The sequence below is a fragment of the Cyclopterus lumpus genome, chromosome 17, assembly GCF_009769545.1.
Source record: "Cyclopterus lumpus isolate fCycLum1 chromosome 17, fCycLum1.pri, whole genome shotgun sequence".
Lineage (NCBI taxonomy): Eukaryota > Metazoa > Chordata > Actinopteri > Perciformes > Cyclopteridae > Cyclopterus > Cyclopterus lumpus.
Window position 1 is genome coordinate 23,140,855 of NC_046982.1, and position 27,124 is coordinate 23,167,978.

Here is a 27,124-nt window from a genome sequence, read left to right on the forward strand (position 1 = left end):
CCAGTGTTCTAATGGTACATTGTGTTCTTAGAAGACTAATGATGATTAGAAAACCCTTGAAAACCCTTGAAAACCCTTGTGCAATGATGTTAGCACAGCTGAAACAGTTATGCTAATGAGAGAAGCTATAAAACTGCTGCAAATGGAGCATTCTTTGATGAAAGCAAAGTTTGAAGAACAAAATTAATATTTCAAATATAAATCATTATTGCTAACCTTGTCAATGTCTTGACTATATTTTCTATTCATTTTAAATTCTAGATTTAAATAAACAGAAGACGACACTAGGGTGTAAAAGTGAATTTTATTTCAGATTTAATTGTAAATATGAAGTCAATAAGTAATCAATAATAGAGCCCCTGAGCAGGATGTGAGAGGACCTGCAGGTCAGTAGAGCTTCATGGAGGCCTCAAACAGCCGGCTCAGGTCCTCCTCCGTGTGTCCTCTGGGGGACAGTTTGGTCACTCGCTCCTGAGATCAACAACAACAGATCAACAACAACAACATCAGGGCCCTATTTCTCGTACGTGGCTCAACTAAGTTGATCAAAAGTCCTATTAGTCAGCTAAAGTTAACAGGATGATTGACATCAGGCTATCCCGGTTTCTCAAAGGCTCAAACCATCTCGTTAATTTGAACTAGACTTCAGTAATCAGGATAGTTGATCCAGACTTCAGTAATCAGGATAGTTGAACCAGACTTCAGTAATCAGGATAGTTGAACCAGACTTCAGTAATCAGGATAGTTGAACCAGACTTCAGTAATCAGGATAGTTGAACCAGACTTCAGTAATCAGGATAGTTGAACCAGACTTCAGTACTCAGGATAGTTGAACCAGACTTCAGTAATCAGGATAGTTGAACCAGACTTCAGTAATCAGGATAGTTGAACCAGACTTCAGTAATCAGGATAGTTGAACCAGACTTCAGTAATCAGGATAGTTGAACCAGACTTCAGTACTCAGGATAGTTGAACCAGACTTCAGTAATCAGGATAGTTGAACCAGACTTCAGTAATCAGGATAGTTGAACCAGACTTCAGTAATCAGGATAGTTGAACCAGACTTCAGTACTCAGGATAGTTGAACCAGACTTCAGTAATCAGGATAGTTGAACCAGACTTCAGTAATCAGGATAGTTGAACCAGACTTCAGTAATCAGGATAGTTGAACCAGACTTCAGTAATCAGGATAGTTGATCCAGACGTCAGTAATCAGGATAGTTGAACCAGACTTCAGTAATCAGGATAGTTGAACCAGACTTTAGTAATCAGGATAGTTGAACCAGACTTCAGTAATCAGGATAGTTGAACCAGACTTCAGTAATCAGGATAGTTGAACCAGACTTCAGTACTCAACTTTTATTGCATTTACTCGGACATGACCAGAGAATGTAATGAATACATCAATGAGTTCCACCAAAACCACGATGTTCTGCATCGCCGACACTGTAGAACACTGTACCACATTGTACAACAATGTACAACACTGTACCACCATGTACCACAATGTACAACAATGTACCACACTGTACCACCATGTACCACAATGTACCACAATGTACCACCATGTACCACAATGTACCACCATGTACCACACTGTAGAACAATGTACCACAATGTACCACACTGTACAACAATGTACCACACTGTACAACAATGTACAACACTGTACAACAATGTACAACACTGTACCACAATGTACCACAATGTACCACACTGTACCACCATGTACCACAATGTACCACAATGTACAACACTGTACCACAATGTACAACAATGTACAACAATGTACCACAATGTACCACACTGTACCACAATGTACAACAATGTACCACACTGTAGAACAATGTACCACAATGTACCACAATGTACCACAATGTACAACAATGTACAACAATGTACCACACTGTAGAACAATGTACCACACTGTAGAACAATGTACCACACTGTACAACAATGTACCACACTGTAGAACAATGTACCACAATGTACCACACTGTACAACAATGTACCACAATGTACAACAATGTACCACACTGTACAACGATGTACAACACTGTACAACAATGTACAACTTGGGGCGACTATGGGTCAGTGGTTAGCATGCCCGTCTTTCAATCAAGGGGTTGGCAGTTCAATCCCCGCCCTAATCGATGTGTCCTTGAGCAAGACACTTAACCCTGCATTGCTCCCTGTAGCTGTGTCTACGGTGTATAATGTAAAGTGTCTTTGAGTATCTAGAAAAGCGCTATATAAATTAAATGGATTATTATTATTATTATTATTATTATTATTAACAATGTACCACCATGTACCACAATGTACAACAATGTACCACACTGTACCACCATGTACCACACTGTACAACACTGTACAACAATGTACCACAATGTACCACACTGTACAACAATGTACCACACTGTACCACCATGTACCACACTGTACAACAATGTACAACACTGTACAACAATGTACCACACTGTACCACAATGTACAACAATGTACCACACTGTACCACCATGTACCACACTGTACAACAATGTACAACACTGTACAACAATGTACAACACTGTACCACAATGTACCACACTGTACAACAATGTACAACAATGTACAACAATGTACCACACTGTACCACCATGTACCACACTGTACAACAATGTACAACACTGTACAACAATGTACCACCATGTACCACACTGTACAACAATGTACAACACTGTACCACAATGTACCACACTGTACAACAATGTACAACAATGTACAACAATGTACCACACTGTACAACAATGTACAACAATGTACCACACTGTACAACAATGTACCACACTGTACTACACTGTACCACAATGTACAACAATGTACAACAATGTACCACAATGTACAACAATGTACCACACTGTACAACAATGTACCACACTGTACAACGATGTACCACACTGTACAACAATGTACAACTTGGGGCGACTATGGGTCAGTGGTTAGCATGCCCGTCTTTCAATCAAGGGGTTGGCAGTTCAATCCCCGCCCTAGTCGATGTGTCCTTGAGCAAGACACTTAACCCTGCATTGCTCCCCGTAGCTGTGTCTACGGTGTATAATGTAAAGTGTCTTTGAGTATCTAGAAAAGCACTATATAAATTAAATGGATTATTATTATTATTATTATTAACAATGTACCACCATGTACCACAATGTACAACAATGTACCACACTGTACCACAATGTACAACAATGTACCACACTGTACAACAATGTACAACACTGTACCACAATGTACCACACTGTACAACACTGTACAACAATGTACCACACTGTACAACACTGTACAACAATGTACCACACTGTACCACCATGTACCACACTGTACAACAATGTACAACACTGTACAACAATGTACCACACTGTACCACAATGTACCACACTGTACAACAATGTACAACACTGTACAACAATGTACCACCATGTACCACACTGTACAACAATGTACCACACTGTACCACAATGTACAACAATGTACCACACTGTACCACCATGTACCACACTGTACAACAATGTACAACAATGTACAACACTGTACCACAATGTACAACAATGTACCACAATGTACCACACTGTACAACAATGTACCACACTGTACAACAATGTACCACAATGTAGAACAATGTACAACAATGTACCACAATGTACCACACTGTAGAACAATGTACCACAATGTACCACAATGTAGAACAATGTACCACACTGTACCACAATGCACCACACTGTACAACAATGTACCACAATGTACAACAATGTACCACACTGTACAACAATGTACCGCAATGTACCACAATGTACCACACTGTACAACAATGTACCACAATGTACCACAATGTACAACAATGTACCACAATGTACCACAATGTACCACACTGTACAACAATGTACCACAATGTATCACACTGTACAACAATGTACCACAATGTACCACAATGTACAACAATGTACCACAATGTACCACAATGTACCACACTGTACAATAATGTACCACAATGTATAACAATGTACTACAATGTACCACACTGTACCACAATGTACCACACTGTACAACAATGTACCACAATGTACCACACTGTACAACAATGTACCACAATGTACCACAATGTACCACAATGTATAACAATGTACCACAATGTACCACACTGAACAACAATGTACCACAATGTACCACAATGTACCACTGTACAACAATGTACCACAATGTATAACAATGTACTACAATGTACCACACTGTACCACAATGTACCACACTGTACAACAATGTACCACACTGTACAACAATGGATCACACTGTAGAACAATGTACCACACTGTACCACAATGTACCACAATGTACCAAACTGTACAACAATGTACCACAATGTCCAACAATGTACAACACTGTACAACAATGTACCACAATGTACAACACTGTACAACAATGTACAACAATGTACCACAATGTACCACACTGTAGAACAATGTACCACACTGTAGAACAATGTACCACAATGTACAACAATGTACCACACTGTAGAACAATGTACCACACTGTAGAACAATGTACCACACTGTACAACAATGTACCACACTGTACAACAATGTACCACAATGTACCACACTGTACAACAATGTACCACACTGTACAACAATGTACCACAATGTACCACACTGTACAACAATGTACCACAATGTACAACAATGTACCACACTGTACAACGATGTACAACACTGTACAACAATGTACAACTTGGGGCGACTATGGGTCAGTGGTTAGCATGCCCGTCTTTCAATCAAGGGGTTGGCAGTTCAATCCCCGCCCTAATCGATGTGTCCTTGAGCAAGACACTTAACCCTGCATTGCTCCCCGTAGCTGTGTCTACGGTGTATAATGTAAAGTGTCTTTGAGTATCTAGAAAAGCGCTATATAAATTAAATGGATTATTATTATTATTATTATTAACAATGTACCACCATGTACCACAATGTACAACAATGTACCACACTGTACCACCATGTACCACACTGTACAACACTGTACAACAATGTACCACAATGTACCACACTGTACAACAATGTACCACACTGTACCACCATGTACCACACTGTACAACAATGTACAACACTGTACAACAATGTACCACACTGTACCACAATGTACAACAATGTACCACACTGTACCACCATGTACCACACTGTACAACAATGTACAACACTGTACAACAATGTACAACACTGTACCACAATGTACCACACTGTACAACAATGTACAACAATGTACAACAATGTACCACACTGTACCACCATGTACCACACTGTACAACAATGTACAACACTGTACAACAATGTACCACCATGTACCACACTGTACAACAATGTACAACACTGTACCACAATGTACCACACTGTACAACAATGTACAACAATGTACCACACTGTACAACAATGTACAACAATGTACCACACTGTACAACAATGTACCACACTGTACTACACTGTACCACAATGTACAACAATGTACAACAATGTACCACAATGTACAACAATGTACCACACTGTACAACAATGTACCACACTGTACCACACTGTACAACAATGTACCACACTGTACAACGATGTACAACACTGTACAACAATGTACAACTTGGGGCGACTATGGGTCAGTGGTTAGCATGCCCGTCTTTCAATCAAGGGGTTGGCAGTTCAATCCCCGCCCTAGTCGATGTGTCCTTGAGCAAGACACTTAACCCTGCATTGCTCCCCGTAGCTGTGTCTACAGTGTATAATGTAAAGTGTCTTTGAGTATCTAGAAAAGCGCTATATAAATTAAATGGATTATTATTATTATTATTAACAATGTACCACCATGTACCACAATGTACAACAATGTACCACACTGTACCACAATGTACAACAATGTACCACACTGTACAACAATGTACAACACTGTACCACAATGTACCACACTGTACAACACTGTACAACAATGTACCACACTGTACAACAATGTACAACAATGTACCACACTGTACAACAATGTACCACACTGTACCACCATGTACCACACTGTACAACAATGTACAACACTGTACAACAATGTACCACACTGTACAACAATGTACAACACTGTACAACAATGTACCACCATGTACCACACTGTACAACAATGTACCACACTGTACCACAATGTACAACAATGTACCACACTGTACCACCATGTACCACACTGTACAACAATGTACAACAATGTACAACACTGTACCACAATGTACAACAATGTACCACAATGTACCACACTGTACAACAATGTACCACAATGTAGAACAATGTACAACAATGTACCACAATGTACCACACTGTACAACAATGTACCACAATGTACAACAATGTACCACAATGTACCACACTGTACAACAATGTACCGCAATGTACCACAATGTACCACACTGTACAACAATGTACCACAATGTACCACAATGTACAACAATGTACCACAATGTACCACAATGTACCACACTGTACAACAATGTACCACAATGTATCACACTGTACAACAATGTACCACAATGTACCACAATGTACCACACTGTACAACAATGTACCACAATGTACCACAATGTACCACACTGTACAATAATGTACCACAATGTATAACAATGTACTACAATGTACCACACTGTACCACAATGTACCACACTGTACAACAATGTACCACAATGTACCACACTGTACAACAATGTACCACAATGTACCACAATGTACCACAATGTATAACAATGTACCACAATGTACCACACTGAACAACAATGTACCACAATGTACCACAATGTACCACAATGTACCACTGTACAACAATGTACCACAATGTGCCACACTGTACAACAATGTACCACAATGTATAACAATGTACTACAATGTACCACACTGTACCACAATGTACCACACTGTACAACAATGTACCACACTGTACAACAATGGATCACACTGTAGAACAATGTACCACACTGTACCACAATGTACCACAATGTACCAAACTGTACAACAATGTACCACAATGTCCAACAATGTACAACACTGTACAACAATGTACCACAATGTACAACACTGTACAACAATGTACAACAATGTACCACAATGTACAACACTGTACCACAAGGCTCTGCGTACAGTCTGTGAGACAGTCAATGTGGTGTTCAATGTAGGCTCCAGAAGGTCTGTAATAATTGATTCCTTGAGGGCAGAATGGAAGGCGCTCGTACAGGAAGTCGTCATCACGTCATCAGAACTCTCTCCCTATGAAACATTAATATAACTAATATCACTTCATCAATGAGGAAGGGAGGGGCCACTTTCTTCAGGGGGCGTGGCCAGATTATCCAGCTAGACTGAATGAGCCTGGAGCAGGTTCACATTGTTGATGTGTTGCTATGGTGATTTTTCCAAACTTGCTTCGAGGTACCGAAAACCCTGACTTGTGTAATCTCAACCGGAAAATTATTCCGCTAACCACGTTAGCCAGGTAGAGAAATAGGGCCCAGATCAATAACAACAGATCAACAACAACAGATCAACAACAACAACAACAGATCCCATCGTTGCTGTACCACATACACACGGAGGTACCTGAGGGATGGTTCCCTTCACCAGTGCTGGGATGTCCTCTCTGCTGTATCCCACAGCTCCCAGTCCGTCCTCCACCTGCAGCTCAAACAGGAAGTGACGCAGCGTGTCGGCCAGCGCGGCGCCCGCGTCCTCCCTCTTCACCTGTCGGATGTCTGCACCTGAACCATTCCATACGTCAGATTCATCTTCATCCATTATAAACGGGTGAACAGGTGAGTGGGTGAAAACAGGTAAACGGGTGAACGGGGGTGAACAGGTAAACGGGTGAACAGGGGTGAACAGGTAAATGGGGGTGAGCAGGTAAACGGGGGTGAGCAGGTAAACGGGGGTGAGCAGGTAAACGGGTGAACGGGGGTGAACAGGAAAACGGGTGAATGGGTAAACGGGGGTGAGCAGGTAAACGGGTGAACAAGTGAACAGGTAAACGGGTGAACAGGTAAACAGGTAAACGGGGGAACAGGTAAACAGGTAAACGGGGGAACGGGTGAGTGGATAAACGGGGGTGAGCAGGTAAATGGGTGAACAGGTAAACGGGTGAACAAGTGAACAGGTAAACGGGTGAACAGGTAAACGGGGGAACATGTAAACGGGTGAACAGGTAAACGGGGGAACGGGTAAGTGGGTGAGTGGACAAACGGGGGTGAGCGGGTAAACGGGTGAACAGGTAAACGGGTGAACAAGTGAACAGGTAAACGGGTGAACAGGTAAACAGGTAAACGGGGGAACGGGTGAGTGGGTGAGTGGATAAACGGGGGTGAGCGGGTAAACGGGTGAACAGGTAAACGGGTGAACAAGTGAACAGGTAAACAGGCAAACGGGGGAACGGGTGAGTGGGTGAGTGGATAAACGGGGGTGAACAGGTAAACGGGTGAACAGGTAAACGGGGGAACGGGTGAGTGGGTGAGTGGATAAACGGGGGTGAACAGGTAAACGGGTGAACAGGTAAACGGGTGAGTGGGTGAGTGGATAAACGGGGGTGAACAGGTAAACGGGTGAGTGGGTGAGTGGATAAACGGGGGTGAGCGGGTAAACGGGTGAACAGGTAAACGGGTGAACAGGTAAACAGGTGAACAGGTACCGAGGATCTCTGCAGCCTCCAGGTGGCGCTCTGGACACATCGGGGCGGTGAAGTTGAAGACGGACGGAGACGTGAGGACAACTGAGAGACCATGAGGCTGAGGACACACACACACACACACTTTGTCTTTGTGTACTAGTGAGGACCCTCATTGACACAATGCATTCCTGAACCATCCATCTTTTATGGAACCAGCTTCCACTTTCAGTACGTCTGACCGACATCTCTCAGTGGATGTCTGACCGACATCTCTCAGTGGATGTCTGACCGACATCTCTCAGTGGATGTCTGACCGACATCTCTCAGTGGATGTCTGACCGACATCTCTCAGTGGATGTCTGTCTGACATCTCTCAGTGGATGTCTGTCTGACATCTCTCAGTGGATGTCTGACTGACATCTCTCAGTGGATGTCTGACTGACATCTCTCAGTGGATGTCTGACCGACATCTCTCAGTGGATGTCTGACCGACATCTCTCAGTGGATGTCTGACCGACATCTCTCAGTGGATGTCTGACCGACATCTCTCAGTGGATGTCTGACCGACATCTCTCAGTGGATGTCTGTCTGACATCTCTCAGTGGATGTCTGATTGACATCTCTCAGTGGATGTCTGATTGACATCTCTCAGTGGATGTCTGATTGACATCTCTCAGTGGATGTCTGACTGACATCTCTCAGTGGATGTCTGCACACCACCTGAAATATTAACCCGGACAAGACTGAACTTCTCCTCCTTCCAGGAAAAGGCTCTCCCACCCACGACCTGACTATCACCTTCAACAACTCAGTGTTGGCCCCGCCCCCGACTGCCAGGAACCTCGGTTTGACACCTGTCAGTCAACTCTCCCTGAATGCCAACATTACCACAATAACACGCTCCTGTAGGTACATGCTGTACAACATCAGGAGAATACGACCTCTTCTCACTCAGAAGGCGGCACAGGTTCTGGTCCAGGTTCTGGTCCAGGCTCTGGTCATCTCACGGCTGGACTATTGCAACTCCCTCTTGGCAGGTCTTCCTGCTAATGCCATTCGACCTCTACAGCTCATCCAGAATGCAGCTGCTCGACTGGTCTTCAACCTCCCGAAATTTACCCACAATCCTCTGCTCCTCCGCGACCTTCACTGGTTACCGGTGGCCGCAGCATCCGCTTCAAAACATTGGTACTTGGGTACCGTGCTGTGAACAGATCGGGTCCAGTCTACATCCAGGACATGGTCTAACCTCACACCCAGGACATGGTCTAACCTCACACCCAGGACATGGTCTAACCTCACACCCAGGACATGGTCTAACCTCACACCCAGGACATGGTCTAACCTCACACCCAGGACATGGTTTAACCTCACATCCAGGACATGGTCTAACCTCACACCCAGGACATGGTTTAACCTCACACCCAGGACATGGTCTAACCTCACATCCAGGACATGGTCTAACCTCACACCCAGGACATGGTTTAACCTCACACCCAGGACATGGTCTAACCTCACACCCAGGACATGGTCTAACCTCACACCCAGGACATGGTCTAACCTCACATCCAGGACATGGTCTAACCTCACATCCAGGACATGGTTTAACCTCACATCCAGGACATGGTCTAACCTCACACCCAGGACATGGTCTAACCTCACACCCAGGACATGGTCTAACCTCCACCAATCAGCTTGTAGCTCCTTCACTTCGAGCTAAACACTCAACAAAGTCAGACTGTTTGCTGTGCTGGCTCCTCATTGGTGGAACGAGCTCCCCATTGACATCAGGACAGGAAGTCTCTACAGACTAAAAACACATCTTAGTGACTACACCTTGAATAGGGAAGGTAGAGCCGTAGTAGCACTTTAGTAGCACTTAAATGTCTCTTACCGATAGCACTTTGTAGTTTAACACTTTAGTAGCACTTAAATGTCTCTTACTGATAGCACTTTGTAGTTTAACACTTTAATAGCACTTAAATGTCTCTTACTGATAGCACTTTGTAGTTTAACACTTTAGTAGCACTTAAATGTCCCTTACCGATAGCACTTTGTAGTTTAACGTTATTGAAGAAATTGTACTTGCTTGATTCTTGTTGTTCTGAGTTTGGACTCATGGTTTAATGCACTTATTGTAAGTCACTTTGGATAAAAGCGTCAGCTAAATGACATGTAATGTAATGTAATGTTGAAGTGTCCTTGAGCAAGGCACTGAACCCCCAGTTGCTCCCCATAGTTCATGTTGAAGTGTCCTTGAGCAAGGCACTGAACCCCTAGTTGCTCCTTAATAACTGAGGACGGGTCAAATGAGAAGACGTTACCCACGGGGATCAATAACGTGTACATTATTATTATTATTATTAAACTTTCATCTTAACACAAGTTCTGTGTTGAATCGTGGTTTCTTCAGGCTTCTGATCACAGATCAGTTTTAGGTGTTTACATTAAAACATTAATACTCAGTGCTCAAAGAAACAGAACAGCAGCTCTGGTTTAGTCTTCGGTGGAGTTCCTCAAGGAACCCGTCTGGGTCCTCTGAGGTTCTCCGGTTCTCATTAAACGCTTCATGTTCTCGGTCACATTTCATGTTCTCCACTTCAAGGCTCAGTTTGAATGACTGAGAACTTTAAAAACTAGGATGATGTCATTCCATCACTCACCACCAGAGGGTGCTGCACGCTGTAACCCTTCGCTGAATGAGTTTTCACGTTACCGGCGATCGGATACGACATCCCGTGACTGCAGAGAGAAAACATTTGTCTATTGGGGTCAAAGGTCAAGTAATAGAGAAATCTATGGAATATGTAAGGGCTCTTTAACACTTCAAATGCCATTGTGGGGATTATAATGAAATATTACATTTACCATCTCCACAGTTTTAACTAAATAAGTTTCTCACCACAGATGAACTCCTGCGTTTCCGAAGCCGATGCCGGCAAACACGCTGGCCAGGTGCATGCTGGACCGAGCCTCCCGATCCTCGGGGTCCCGCACCGCCCTGTAAACAAACAAACAAACAAAAGATGTTTATTATTTATTAACATTAAAAACTGACTTCTTTAATGTTATTTTAGCTCTCTTTTCACATAATCTTTTTTATATTTATATATATATATATATATATATATATATATATATTTTATTTGTTTTTATTCAATGGGATCTTTTTTTTGGAAGTTATATCTTACATTTTAAATTATTATTGTTAATTGAGTAAGAGTATTTAGGATTATTTGTCATTTAAAAATATTAAAATAACAACATTATTTGTTATTTCTGTGTTTTTTAAACAATTTCCCAAATCTAAAATTCATTTCGACCAACGACCCGCTGCAGACCAGCAGCTCTGGGTCCTGGTTCCTCTGGGATCTGGTCTTCTGTGGTATTTACCGCTTCAGGTACTTGGCGACCACGTGGAGGGCGTGGCGGGCCCAGACGTCGCTGATGGGGTTGCTGCCCTGGTAGGCAGGCCGGTCGATGGGGTTGGGGGGGCAGGGGCTCCGCTGGTTGTAGGGCAGCGCGGTGTAGGACTCCAGGGCGTGACTGAAGGGAACACCACCAACATGTCACACATGAATAAATAATAACAATAACTAAGATCAAATCAAATGAATTAAGAGATTTATTTGATTTATCAAGATATGCATTATAACGTTTCATTTTATTATTATTAATATGTATTTATTGGACCCAAACTGAACTATTGTTCATAATAACTATAATTGTGAGAGTAAAAAGATGTATCTGTATCTGACACATCCGGTACCCAGCATGCATCACTCGTTAGCCGTTAGCTTAGCATCACTCGTGGGACCCACCAGAGCACGTCGAAGCCGCTGTTGGCGGCGACTCTCTCGGGCATGCTCAGTGTGTGCATCGGGTCCACGATGCCCAGCGTGGGTCGGATGGCTCTGCTGGCGATACCTGAACACAGACAGCCAAACACAGCTCAGACTGGGACGGCTCAACAGAGATCTGAGGCTCAGTGGTGAGCAGGTCGTCCTTCAATCAGAGGATCGGCGGTTCGATTCCCGGCTCCACTAGTCCATGTTGATTTGTCCTTGAGCAAGACACTTAACCCAAAATGTCCCCCTAGTTCTACGGTGTGTGAATGTTAGTTACCTGATGGACAGGTGGAACCTTAGCTCCTCCCATCAGGGTGTGAATGTTAGTTACCTGATGGACAGGTGGAACCTTAGCTCCTCCCATCAGGATGTGAATGTTAGATTAGGTTCAACTTTATTGTCATTGCACACGTACTAGTACAGAGCAATGAAATGCAGTTTGGCATCTAACCAGAAGTGCAACAGAGAGTATAACAATATATACAGATTATAAAGTACAATACAGATGAAATTAACATTAAATAGTGCAGAATATAAACAGAGACTACTATGAATGGAATCTATCTAGGGTTGCTAGTGCAAATATTCAGTGCATATTTACTTGAGTGCAAACAGATCGTATCAAAGTGACTGAAGTGCAGATAGAGTGATGTAATGTAATGAGGGGGGTAGAGTTCAGAGTCCAAAGTGACTACAGTGCAGGTAGAGTGATGTAATGGGGGTCAGAGGGGGGTAGAGTTCAGAGTCCAAAGTGACTACAGTGCAGGTAGAGTGATGTAATGGGGTCAGGGGGGGTAGAGTTCAGAGTCCAAAGTGACTACAGTGCAGGTAGAGTGATGTAATGGGGGTCAGAGGGGGGTAGAGTTCAGAGTCCAAAGTGACTACAGTGCAGGTAGAGTGATGTAATGGGGGTCAGAGGGGGGTAGAGTTCAGAGTCCAAAGTGACTACAGTGCAGGTAGAGTGATGTAATGGGGGTCAGAGGGGGGTAGAGTTCAGAGTCCAAAGTGACTACAGTGCAGGTAGAGTGATGTAATGGGGGTCAGAGGGGGGTAGAGTTCAGAGTCCAAAGTGACTACAGTGCAGGTAGAGTGATGTAATGGGGGTCAGAGGGGGGTAGAGTTCAGAGTCCAAAGTGACTACAGTGCAGATAGAGTGATGTAATGGGGGTCAGAGGGGGGTAGAGTTCAGAGTCCAAAGTGACTACAGTGCAGGTAGAGTGATGTAATGGGGTCAGAGGGGGGTAGAGTTCAGAGTCCAAAGTGACTACAGTGCAGGTAGAGTGATGTAATGGGGGTCAGAGGGGGGTAGAGTTCAGAGTCCAAAGTGACTACAGTGCAGATAGAGTGATGTAATGGGGGTCAGAGGGGGGTAGAGTTCAGAGTCCAAAGTGACTACAGTGCAGGTAGAGTGATGTAATGGGGTCAGAGGGGGGTAGAGTTCAGAAAGGTAACAGCTCTGGGGAAAAAGCTGTTCCTCAGACGGCTGGTCCTTGACCACAAGCTCCTGAAGCGCCTGCCTGAGGGCCGGAGGGAGAACAGTCTGTGAGCCGGGTGAGAAGAGTCCTTCAGGATGCTGCGGGCTCGACGCAGGCGGCGTTTCTTCTGGACCTCCTCAATGCTTGGGAGTGGAGTACCTGTGATGTGCTGGGCGATCTTCACCCGTTGCAGCCTCTTGCGCTCCGTGACAGAGCAGCTGCCGTACCAGACTGTGACGCAGTTGGTGAGGATGCTCTCGATCACGCAGCGGTAGAAATTCACCAGGATGGCTGAAGACAGGTGATTCTTCTTCAGTGTCCTCAGAAAGAAGAGGCGCTGGTGAGCTTTCTTGACAAGGCTGGAGGTGTTGGTGTTCCAGGACAGGTCCTCCGAGATGTGGGTCCCCAGGAACTTGAAGCTGGAGACACGCTCGACGGCCATCCCGTTGATGTGGATGGGGTCATGCGTGCTTCCTTTCGCTCTCCTGAAGTCCACGATGAGCTCCTTAGTGTTAAGGAGCTGGTTATTTTCAGCACACCACCTGGCCAGGAGCTGTACCTCTTCCCTGTAGGCTGTCTCACCGTTGTTGCTGATGAGACTGATCACCGTGGTGTCGTCTGCAAATTTGATGATGGAGTTGGATCCACACACAGGCATGCAGTCATGGGTGAAGAGGGAGTAGAGGAATTGGCTCAGCACACAGCCCTGTGGCACACCAGGGTTGAGTGTAGCATTGGTGGAGCAGATGTTGCCTGACCTTACATACTGTGGTCTGTTGGTCAGGAAGTCCATAATCCAGTTACAGAGGGAGGTGTTGGTGCCCAGGTCTCCAAGTTTAGTGATTAGCTTGGAGGGGATGACTGTGTTAAATGCAGAGCTGAAGTCCGCAAACAGCAGTCGTGCATAACTGTTGTTGTTTTCCAGATGTGTGAGCACAGAGTGCAGTACTGTGGACATCGTCTACACTCCTATTGCTGCGGTAATGTGGGTGGGAGGGAAACCTTCATGTGTGCCAGAACCAGCCGCTCAAAGCACTTCACTACGATGGGAGTGAGTGCCACAGGTAGTCATTGAGGCACGTCGGTTTGGAGTGTTTTGGTACCGGCACGATGGACGTGGTCTTGAAACATGTTGGCACAGCTGCCAGGTTGAAGATGTCCGTAAAGTGATTGTTCACTCAGTAAAGTAATTGTTCACGTGCCGCTATCTTGGTGAATGTTAGTTACCTGATGGACAGGTGGAACCTTAGCTCCTCCCATCAGAGTGTGAATGTGTGAATGTTAGTTACCTGATGGACAGGTGGAACCTTAGCTCCTCCCATCAGAGTGTGAATGTTAGTTAGTCCTGATGGACAGGTGGAACTTTAGCTCCTCCCATCAAGGTGTGAATCTTAGTTACCTGATGGACAGGTGGAACCTTAGCTCCTCCCATCAGGGTGTGAATGTTAGTTAGTCCTGATGGACAGTTGGAACTTTAGCTCCTCCCATCAAGGTGTGAATCTTAGTTACCTGATGGACAGTTGGAACCTTAGCTCCTCCCATCAGGGTGTGAATGTTAGTTAGTCCTGATGGACAAGTGGAACTTTAGCTCCTCCCATCAGGGTGTGAATGTTAGTTACCTGATGGACAGTTGGAACCTTAGCTCCTCCCATCAGGGTGTGAATGTTAGTTACCTGATGGACAGTTGGAACCTTAGCTCCTCCCATCAGGGTGTGAATGTTAGTTACCTGATGGACAGTTGGAACCTTAGCTCCTCCCATCAGTGTGAATGTTAGTTACCTGATGGACAGTTGGAACCTTAGCTCCTCCCATCAGGGTGTGAATGTTAGTTACCTGATGGACAGTTGGAACCTTAGCTCCTCCCATCAGGGTGTGAATGTTAGTTAGTCCTGATGGACAAGTGGAACTTTAGCTCCTCCCATCAGGGTGTGAATGTTAGTTACCTGATGGACAGGTGGAACCTTAGCTCCTCCCATCAGGGTGTGAATGTTAGTTACCTGATGGACAGGTGGAACCTTAGCTCCTCCCATTAGGGTGTGAATGGGTGAATGATGTCATGTAGTGCTGAAGAGCTTTGAGTGGTCAGAAGACTAGAACAGGTCTAAACAAGTACAGGTCCATTTCGATCTCGTCTTCAAATACCTGTTTTGGCTTTCAGAGGCTCAAAGTCGAAGATGGCGACTCCGGTGGTCTCGCTTCCGGTCCCTGCAGTCGTAGGAACTGAAGAGCAGAGTCCAGATGAGACCAGATGAGACCAGATGGGACCAGGAGCCTCTTCATTGAGAGTTCTTCATACCTGCGATGAGCGGCTTCAGAGCTCCGGTGATCGGCTTCCCTTTACCGATCGGAGCGTTCACGAAGTCCAGGAAGTCGGCGTCGGGGTGACACGCGTACAGATTGGCTGCTTTGCAAGTGTCAATCACGGAGCCGCCGCCCACCGCCACGAACACGTCGAACGAGCCGTTCTTAGCGAACGTGATGGCGTCTTTAAAACTGCAATACAAAACCACTGAAACATCAGATTCTTTATAACATGCATAAATACATGAATCTGAATCATTTAAAGCGTGAAGCCTTCAGAGGAATCCGTGTTTCTACCCAACTGTAAATTCACCACTAGATGGCAGCACACATCCTTTTATTAAATCTTACTTTGTTTTATCAATAAAGTGAATGTTCAGCATACAAATATCGATCAAATCAAAGAAAATCATCATCCACAGTAATAATCTGTTTATTACAGTAAATCTGTGTTTTTTTGCAGTGAACAGTGAAATTATCTTTAACTCCTGTTTTCTATAACTAAGATTGTTGAGATTTTATATTATATGATTGCAACACTTCACATACTTTTACTTCATGTTTACAACTTTTACTTCATGTTTACAACTCCTAATATATATATTTATGACTTCTCATTTACTGCATTCATGTTTACATTTTTAAGTTCACCTGTAAGTTTGTTATATTTTGTCCGTTTATTTCAACTTCTATTTTATGTCTTTGAGTATTTCTCTGAATATCTTTGTTCATCTGACCAAAAACTAACATTCTGTTAGGAAGATGAAGCTGTTGACCAATCAGAGCACAGCAACATGTTAACACTTTAAACAAGACATACATTAACATTTCAATAACTCTGATATGAATCCGTCCAGAACTCAGACTAGAAACCAGGTCTGAACCCTGAGATCCATGAAAGACTTGAAAGTCCCCACAAGGAGACGGGACTCATGTTGGAGTCCTCATAACGTGAGAAAACCAGGTAAACACACAGACAGCTCTACTGAGGTGTCCTGATGGAAGACAAGAGGACAAGGTGTCTGTCTTCATGTTGGGACCAGCCGGCCCCTTCCCACCCGACAGCCAATCAGAGAGCGGGAGTGTGTCACCTGGTGTCGGTGGGCTCCACCCGGACGTTGTCGTAGACTTTGTACTGGACTCCGTTGGAGGCCAGAGACTCCAGGACGGCCTTCACCGGGGGGAGGCGGGACAAGTTCTTGTCTGTCATCAGACAGACATTCCGAGCTCCGAGGTTCTGCAGGTCCTGCAGGAGAACCGGAGAACGTCATATTAATCCACCAAACATGTTCTAGACGGCCTGCAGACACTGAGAGACCTGATGAAGACCTGAAAGAGTCTAATAAACACAGATGTATCTCCTGCCTCCAATCTGTGTAACTTCTTTATTACCTGCAATCAGATTATCTTTCAATAGGCAGGATTCTGGACCCCCAAAGCAACCCGAAGACCTGCGAGGGTCTAAGAAGGTACCCAAAGGTCTCTGAAGGCCCCCAAAGGTCTAAAAAGGACTTTGAAGGCCCCTGAAGGACTACAAAAGCCCACAAGGGTCTTCGAAGGCCCCTGAGGGTCTACGAAGGCAATGAAAAGTCTCTGAAGGTCACAGAGGGTCTCCAAAGGCCCCCAAAGGTCTTCAAATGTCTTTAAATTATTTAATTAAATATCTTAAAGAATATCTTAAGAAGCAAGAACTAGACTTTATTGACTTTCTGTTGATTTAAGTATTTTTCTTTTAAAATAACATTGATTAAATGTTTGCTTATTGTCTTTTTTCTATTTGTGTAAAGCGCTGCAAGGATGTTTTTGGGCTGAACAAATGAAAATAGAATATTTATAGATGAATTCACTAATAGAAACAGTGTGTAAGACGAAGATGAAGATGTTGTTTGTTACCATGCCGATCTCTCTGCTGACTCCTTCTCCATATCGGATGTTGGAACTCGCCATCTGACAAACAAATAAAGTCATTGTCTTTAATAAATATGGATTCTGATGACTGATCATTGGAGGAGCGTAATATAATATAACATATATCGTTATATTTAGATCACGATCATATTTAAGGAAGAATTCACTAAACAGCGTCGGGTTAACCAAAACATCACAAATACACTTTTTAATGTCAACTTCTATACAGTTTACAGTAAGATTCTAAATGTTTATTTATATGTGTTTATTTGATCAATGTTTCATCTCTTTGGTGTTCCTCACCTCGAAAGCGTAGTCGGTCTTGCGGACGCTGCAGGCTGCAGCGGCGCCACCTACAGGACAAAAACCACATGACATCACCGACGCTTCCTGTTATTGATCCTGTGTGACTGAAGGTCATCATCCACAGAGAGGAGGAGAGGAGGAAGAGGAAAGGAGGAGGAGGACGAGGAGGAGGAAGAGGAGGAAGAAGAGAGGAGGAGGAGAGGAGGAAGAGGAGGAAGAGGGAAAGAAGGAGGAAGAGGAAAGGAGGAGGACGACGAGGAGGAGGAAGAGGAGGAAGAGGAAAGGAGGAGGAAGAGGAGGAGAGGAGGAAGAAGAGAGGAAGAAGAAGAGAGGAGGAGGAGAGGAGGAAGAGGAGGAAGAGGGAAAGAAGGAGGAAGAGGAAAGGAGGAGGACGACGAGGAGGAGGAAGAGGAAAGGAGGAGGAAGAGGAGGAGAGGAGGAAGAAGAGAGGAAGAAGAAGAGAGGAGGAGGAGAGGAGGAAGAGGAGGAAGAGGGAAAGAAGGAGGAAGAGGAAAGGAGGAGGACGACGAGGAGGAAGAGGAGGAAGAGGAGAGGAGGAAGAGGAAAGGAGGAGGAAGAGGAGGAAGAGGAAAGGAGGAGGAAGAGGAGGAGGAAGAGGAGGAAGAGGAGAGGAGGAAGAGGAAAGGAGGAGGAAGAGGAGGAGAGGAGGAAGAGGAAAGGAGGAGGAGGACGAGGAGGAGGAAGAGGAGGAAGAAGAGAGGAGGAGGAGAGGAGGAAGAGGAGGAAGAGGGAAAGAAGGAGGAAGAGGAAAGGAGGAGGACGACGAGGAGGAGGAAGAGGAGGAAGAGGAGAGGAGGAAGAGGAAAGGAGGAGGAAGAGGAGGAGAGGAGGAAGAGGAAAGGAGGAGGAAGAGGAGGAGGAAGAGGAGGAAGAGGAGAGGAGGAAGAGGAAAGGAGGAGGAAGAGGAGGAGAGGAGGAAGAAGAGAGGAAGAAGAAGAGAGGAGGAGGAGAGGAGGAAGAGGAGGAAGAGGGAAAGAAGGAGGAAGAGGAAAGGAGGAGGACGACGAGGAGGAGGAAGAGGAGGAAGAGGAGAGGAGGACGACGAGGAGGAAGAGGAGAGGAGGAAGAGGAAAGGAGGAGGAGGAAGAGGAGAGGAGGAAGAGGAAAGGAGGAGGACGACGAGGAGAGGAGGAAGAAGAGAGGAAGAAGAAGAGAGGAGGAGGAGAGGAGGAAGAGGAGGAAGAGGGAAAGAAGGAGGAAGAGGAGGACGACTACCTTCGTGGAAGGTGTTGGAGTGAGCAGGACATCTGCACCTGTTCACACAGAAACACGCTTCAACGTTTGTTCACTTTCAGTTTGAACAAACAAACAAACAAACAAACAAACAAACAAACAAACAAAGTCATTCTTTGACTTCTTCAGACTCAATTTGGATTTTCAGCAAAAACAGCTCAATCACATTTTGTAGGTTTTTACAAACAGAGTTGGTCTGTAGGTTCTTCATGTTAATACGTTCTACTGGTCTAACTACACGGGTTCAGGGTCCTGGTCTATGCCACGTGGAAGCTGGACTTTGGTCCCCCTCCCCCTCTGTAGCCTGAGACGTCACCGCACTTTGTTTACCAGCATTTTCTCCGACATTCAGATGCATTGAGGTGCATTCAGGTACATTGAGGTGCATGCAGATGCATTCAGGTACATTGAGGTGCATTCAGGTACATTGAGGTGCATGCAGATGCATTCAGGTGCATTCAGGTACATTGAGGTGCATGCAGATGCATTCAGGAACATTCAGGTACATTCAGGTACATTGAGGTGCATGCAGATGCATTCAGGAACATTCAGGTACATTCAGGTACATTCAGGTACATTGAGGTGCATGCAGATGCATTCAGGAACATTCAGGTACATTCAGGTACATTGAGGTGCATTCAGGTACATTCAGGAACATTCAGGTACATTGAGGTGCATTCAGGTACATTCAGGTACATTGAGGTGCATGCAGATGCATTCAGGAACATTCAGGTACATTCAGGTACATTGAGGTGCATGCAGATGCATTCAGGTGTCATTTGGGATCTCCAACATCCAAAGAGTTGATTGACACATGTTAGTAAACTTCAGAACTCACGCGGCTCGCTCGAGCTGTCGCAGCAGGTGAACGACGCGGTCCCTTCCGGCCATGTCTGGAGTGTGAGCCGCACGAGCTGCCGTCCGACGTCAATAAACCACACTGACGTCAAGCTCACAGCAGAACCCACTGCTTCCGTCTCTGCTTTTCAAAATAAAATGCACAATACATGTATACATACATATACACATATATATACACATTTATATACATACATATACATATATATATACACATATACATATATATATATACACACATATATATACACACATATATACAGATATATATATACATATATATACATCTGTATATATGTGTATATATACACAAATATATATGTGTATATATATATATATGTGTATATATACACATATATATATGTGTATATATATGTGTATATATACATATATACATGTGTATATATACACATATATATATGTGTATATATATGTGTATATATACACATATATATATATGTATGTATATATGTGTATATATATGTATATATACACATATATATATATATGTGTATATATACACATATATATATATGTATGTATATATGTGTATATATATGTATATATACACATATATATATATATGTGTATATATACATATATATATGTGTATATATACACATATATATATATATATATGTGTATATATATGTGTATATATACACATATATATATATATATATATGTGTATATATATGTGTATATATACACATATATATATATATGTATATATATATATGTGTATATATATGTTTATGTATATATGTATATAACCTGATGGAACTTGAGAGGTTCTGCAAAGAAGAATGGGAGGAGCTGTCCAGAAACAGGTGGTCCAAGCTTGTGGAATCATACCCAAGAAGACTTGAGGCTGTAATTTCTGCCAAAGGTGCTTCAACAAAGTATTGAGCACAGGTTGTGAATACTTATGTACATGTTATGTTTTCGTTCTTTATTTTTAATAGATTTGCAAAAATTTGCAAAAAACAGTTTTCACTTTGTCATTATGGGTTGTTGTGTGTAGAATGTTGAGGAAAATAATGAATTTAATCCATTTTGGAATAAGGCTGTAACATAACAAAATGTGGAAAAAGTATATATATACATGTATATACTGTACATGTATATATATACTTGTATATACATGTACAGTATATACATATACATGTATATATATACATTTAGAAATGTATATTCTATATAAATATACATGTATAAATGTATATTTATATGAACATACACGTACATTCTCTATCAAAGGGCGTCGGTAGCTCTAACAAAAGGACCAGAGCAGTTTGATTTAGATGAGAGGATGTTCTTGTTGTCTCAACACTGAAAGGTCAAAGGTCAGAGCAGTGAGGCAGAACACATCGACCTTTAAACAAACCTCCGACTGTCCACACGCTTCAGGATATTATTCTATTGCTTTTCTTTCTGCTTCAGAGGAGAATTTAAATGTCTTCACTTTATAAAACACATTCATGAGATGAAATGAAGATTATTATAATTATTTTCTTTTCTTTTGCTGACACTTATAGAAGCTGCCCGAAGAAATGTTAAGAATGAATCAATCGATCAGTTCTCACTGTTAATTAAAAGTGAAAATACATCTTTTTAAATCACCTTCAGTGATTTTGTCATAAAATGCCATCAATATTTCCTATGTTGACTTTTAAGTTTAATGACAAAGTAAATAAACGTTTTTATTTCAAATGATAAAATACTGATGATTAGATATTTTAAGACCATATATTAACATGTTTAATATGTAAGAGGTAACAACCATGAAACCAGGCAAACTGATGGAATTGTGAGCTAGAGATGAATGTTTGTAGTTATAAATGGATGTGGTATATTCTCAGCTTCCTTAGAAGCAAATGACCGTGTCTCCCTCGAAGCCCGTTGACCTGTTGGAGGAACCTGGTACTCATGGAACATGTGTGTTTAGATGAGAGGCCTCTGCATGACGGTATGTTATCTCAAGTTTTGATGTATGGTTCTTATGTCTGACACGTATGTCTTTGGTGAGGGGCCCCTGTGTGACGGTCCCCAGTTTTGGGCCTATATAACTTAGCTGCCTGGCATGATCCAGTAGATCTTCCAATTGGCTCAGAAGTTTCTCCGAGCGATCTAGACGTTCGTCCTGACCTGTGATTCCTGTAATGAACTCTATTATACCAGAAAGAACTGTGTCCGCGGAGATTCCTTCATCATCATTCTTCAGCATCACTGCCGCTTGAAAGATACCACATGGACTACAATTATGAATTACTGTATATATATATATATATATATATATATATATATATATATATATACAAACTAATTTAAACAAGTAACATTTAACATTTCAAGTCAATTCAGTTTATTTTGTAGAACCAAAATCACAAACTCCCCTCAGAGGGCTTTACAATCTGTACACATACGACATCCCTGACCTTTGACCTCACATCGCATCAGCAGGGGTATGGCAGGAGGCACAGCGAAGGAGGCAGGGCCAATGAGGCGGGAGGTCAGGTCCAGGCCAGGCCCAAGGGGCAGGGACCAGGAACAAGGACCGTCTCCAGACAAAGCCAGGTCCAATGGACCCTATGAGGCGAGAAGGCACAAAGCTCCATAAAAGAGGAGCTTGATAACTGAATGCTCTGGCTCCCATCCTACTTTTTAGGACTCTAGGAACCACAAGTAGCCCCGCATTTAGTGAGCGCAGCTCTCTAGTGGGGCAATATGGTACTACAAGCTCCTTAAGATATGATGGTGCATCACCAATCAAGGCTTTGTAGGTGAGGAGAAGAATTTTAAATGTGATTCTTGATTTTACAGGGAGCCAGTGCAGAGCAGCTAATACAGGAGTCATGTGATCTCTTTTCTTAGTTTTTGTGAGTACACGAGCTGCAGCATTCTGGATCAACTGGAGGGATTTAAGAGACTTATTAGAGCAGCCTGATAATAAGGAGTTGCAGTAATCTAGTCTGGAAGTAACAAACGCGTGAACCAGCTTTTCTGCATCTTTTTGAGACAAGATGTGCCTGATTTTTGAAATGTTACGTAGATGAAAAAATGCAGTCCTTGAGATTTGCTTAACGTGGAGTTAAAGGACAAGTCTCGGTCAAAGATAACTAGAGATTCTTTACAGTGGTGTTGGATGCCAGGGCAATGCCATCTACAGAAACCACATCACCAGATCATTGATCTCTGAGGTGTTCAGGGCCAGTAAAATAACTTCAGTTTTGTCTGAGTTTAACATCAGGAAGTTACAGGTCATCCATGTTTTTATGTCTTTAAGACATTCTTGAATTTTAGCGAGCTGGTTGGTCTCCTCTGGTTTGATCCATAGATATAATTGAGTATCGTCTGCATAGCAATGAAAGTTTATGGAGTGTTTCCTGATAATATTGCCCAAATGAAGCATATATAAGGTAAATAAAATTGGTCCAAGCACAGAACCTTGTGGAACTCCGTGATTAACGTTGGTGGTCCAGACACAAATGGCAAATAAAAATCTTGAATCTTGAATCTAGTAGTAGTAGCTCTGTGGAGCTACAGATATATATATACTGTTACCCACCCTGCAGAGAAGGGTGTAACACTACAACTCTGCTTCTGCTTCCTGATCTGAACTCTGGGTTAAACAAACTCATTTAAACTAACAGCAGAAACAGAAACCTTTGATCTTCCTGCTGAGTGTCACAGTGTTTTTGTTCCTGCAGGAGATGAAGGTCAGAGAGTCTGTCCATAGTCGAGCTAAGAAAGGTCACATCATCATCATCATCCTCCTCTTCATCATCGTCAGAGTCCGCTTCCCCCCAACAGGAAGCCAGCTGTCTGTTTGAGTTTTACATGGTAAGTTTATAATAAAATGATTCTACATTTATTCTGTTAAAAGATCAGAAGTGAGGTGTATGTTGTTGTGATGCTGAAGATGATGAAGGTGATAATAATGATGACCCTCTCCTCCACAATAGCATTGATCTTTGCCATCATGATGAAGTAATTATGTAAATATCAATATCTTCCTCCTCCTCCTCATCTTCTTCTTCCTCCTCATTATCTTCTTCTTCCTCCTCATTATCTTCTTCCTCCTCCTCCTCCTCCTCCTCCTCCTCCTCCTCATTATCTTCTTCTTCCTCCTCATTATCTTCTTCTCCTCCTCCTTATCTTATTCTTCCTCCTCCTCCCCCTCCTCCTCATTATCTTCTTCTTCTTCCTCCTCCTCATTATCTTCTTCTCCTCCTCCTCCTCCTTATCTTATTCTTCCTCCTCCTCCCCCTCCTCCTCATTATCTTCTTCTTCTTCCTCCTCCTCATTATCTTCTTCCACCTCCTCCTCCTCCTCATCACCATTATCTTCTTCTTCCTCCTCCTCATTATCTTCTTCTTCCACCTCCTCCTCCTCATTATCTTCTTCCACCTCCTCCTCCTCCTCATCACCATTATCTTCTTCTTCCTCCTCCTCATTATCTTCTTCCACCTCCTCCTCATCACCATTATCTTCTTCTTCCTCCTCCTCATTATCTTCTTCCTCCTCCTCCTCCTCATTATCTTCTTCCACCTCCTCCTCCTCCTCATCACCATTATCTTCTGCTTCCTCCTCCTCATTATCTTCTTCTTCCTCCTCCTCCTCCTCATCACCATTATCTTCTTCTTCCACCTCCTCCTCCTCCTCATCACCATTATCTTCTTCTTCCTCCTCACAATTATCTTCTTCCTCCTCCTCCTCCTCCTCATCACCATTATCTTCTTCTTCCTCCTCCTCCTTTTCATCATCATCACCATCTTCTTCATCATCACCATCTTCCTCATCATCGGCATCATTATCATCATCACCATCATCACAATCTTCATCATAACCACCATCATCATCTTCATCATCACCACCCTCCTCCACATAGAGGCCCCTCCCTCCCCTGATATATAAAGTATATAAAGCTTGAGTGTTTCTATCTGACTGAAGAGACACAGAGAAGGTGGATGAAGACAGACAGGCAGGCAGACAGACAGACAGACAGACAGGCAGACAGGCAGACAGACAAATACAAATACAGGCAGACAGACAGGCAGACAGAGGGACAGACACACAGACAGACAGACAGACAAACACAAATACAGGCAGACAGACAGGCAGACAGAGGGACAGACACACAGACAGACAGACAGACAAACACAAATACAGGCAGACAGACAGGCAGACAGAGAGACAGACACACAGACAGGCAGACAGGCAGACAGACAGACAGACAAACACACATACAGACATACACACATACAGACAGGCAGACACAGGCAGACACACAGACAGGCAGACAGGCAGACAGACAGACAGACAGACAGACAGACAGACAAACACACATACAGGCAGACAGACAGGCAGACAGAGAGACAGACACACAGACAGACAGACAGGCAGACAGACAGACAGACAAACACAAATACAGGCAGACAGACAGGCAGACAGAGAGACAGACACACAGACAGGCAGACAGGCAGACAGACAGACAGACAGACAGACAGACAAACACACATACAGACAGGCAGACAGACAGGCAGACAGAGAGACAGACACACAGACAGGCAGACAGGCAGACAGACAGACAGACAGACAGACAGACAAACACACATACAGGCAGACAGACAGGCAGACAGAGAGACAGACACACAGACAGGCAGACAGGCAGAGAGACAGACAGCAGCTCTGCAGGACGATCTGGTAAGAGAGCAATGTTTTGTAATTTCAATTTATTAAATATCTGATATAATCTGCTAGCTTTGTGCATTAAGATAATATATGCACATAAATAATTATATATTTAATACTTGATATAAACATAGTAAATATGAGAAGAGTTAGGGTGTAAGCCCCGCCCCCTCCACGCCACGCTGTCCTTTGTTTATGTAGTTTATTGTTATTGACATGTGGTGTTTATGATGTTGGGTGAAGCTGCCACAGCGCCATCTGCTGGCCACATGTTGGTCTGCATCATGTCTCTGAGTGGTTGTGTGAGAATGGCGGCCGTAGCCTGTTAGGACCAGGAGCCACAGCATCTCTTTTCCCACAGAGTGCATGAGTCTCCTGAGATCAGCTTCCCAGGAGCGTCACTGTCTTTCTTGCAATCTGCGTCTTGGAGCGCTTTACTTTATAGCCTGCTTTGGACAGCAGGCTTAGCAGGTCTTCAGTCACTGTGAGGCAGACTTCAGCGGTCGGTGCAGCCAGCAGTAAGTCATCCACGTACTGAACGAGTACTGTGTCTTCTGGCTTCAGGGCTGCATTGAACAAACCTGAGCTATCTCTGTAGCCCTGTGGCCTTCTGCAGTAGGTATATTGTCTGCCTTCAAATGTAAAAGCGAACATATCTCTACTTTCACTTGAATGTTCTGTGGTTGATGGCCCTGAGGCCATGTACCATTCTACAGCCTCTGTCGCCGGATTTTGTGATTGGCAATATCGGTGTATTCCAGTTGGACTCTTCGTCAATCA

General features: G+C 43.5%; 1 protein-coding gene across 1 annotated transcript; it reads right to left on the minus strand.

The window, feature by feature from the left end:
• Positions 1-286: 286 nt before the first annotated feature.
• Positions 287-20,728, minus strand: adhfe1 (alcohol dehydrogenase iron containing 1). The gene is made up of 14 exons (XM_034556532.1): positions 20,631-20,728; positions 19,775-19,812; positions 18,536-18,585; positions 18,218-18,271; positions 17,416-17,570; positions 16,320-16,516; positions 16,166-16,243; positions 12,522-12,627; positions 12,094-12,246; positions 11,603-11,701; positions 11,364-11,442; positions 8,722-8,818; positions 7,644-7,801; positions 287-471 (listed from the first exon to the last, which is right to left on the minus strand). The coding sequence occupies exons 1-14, from the start codon at positions 20,681-20,683 to the stop codon at positions 388-390; spliced, it is 1,401 nt and encodes a 466-aa protein (XP_034412423.1). The 5' UTR covers positions 20,684-20,728; the 3' UTR covers positions 287-387.
• Positions 20,729-27,124: the final 6,396 nt, after the last annotated feature.

Bases quoted from the DNA above. Each gene is read 5' to 3' on its own strand.
- adhfe1 (XM_034556532.1), bottom strand. From the start codon at position 20,683: ATGGCCGGAAGGGACCGCGTCGTTCACCTGCTGCGACAGCTCGAGCGA. The intron at 16,244-16,319 runs GTATGAAGAACT...TCTGCTCTTCAG, and splicing joins TCTGAAGCCGCTCATCGCAG to TTCCTACGACTGCAGGGACC. The intron at 11,702-12,093 runs GTAAATACCACA...GTTTGTTTACAG, and splicing joins GTCGCCAAGTACCTGAAGCG to GGCGGTGCGGGACCCCGAGG.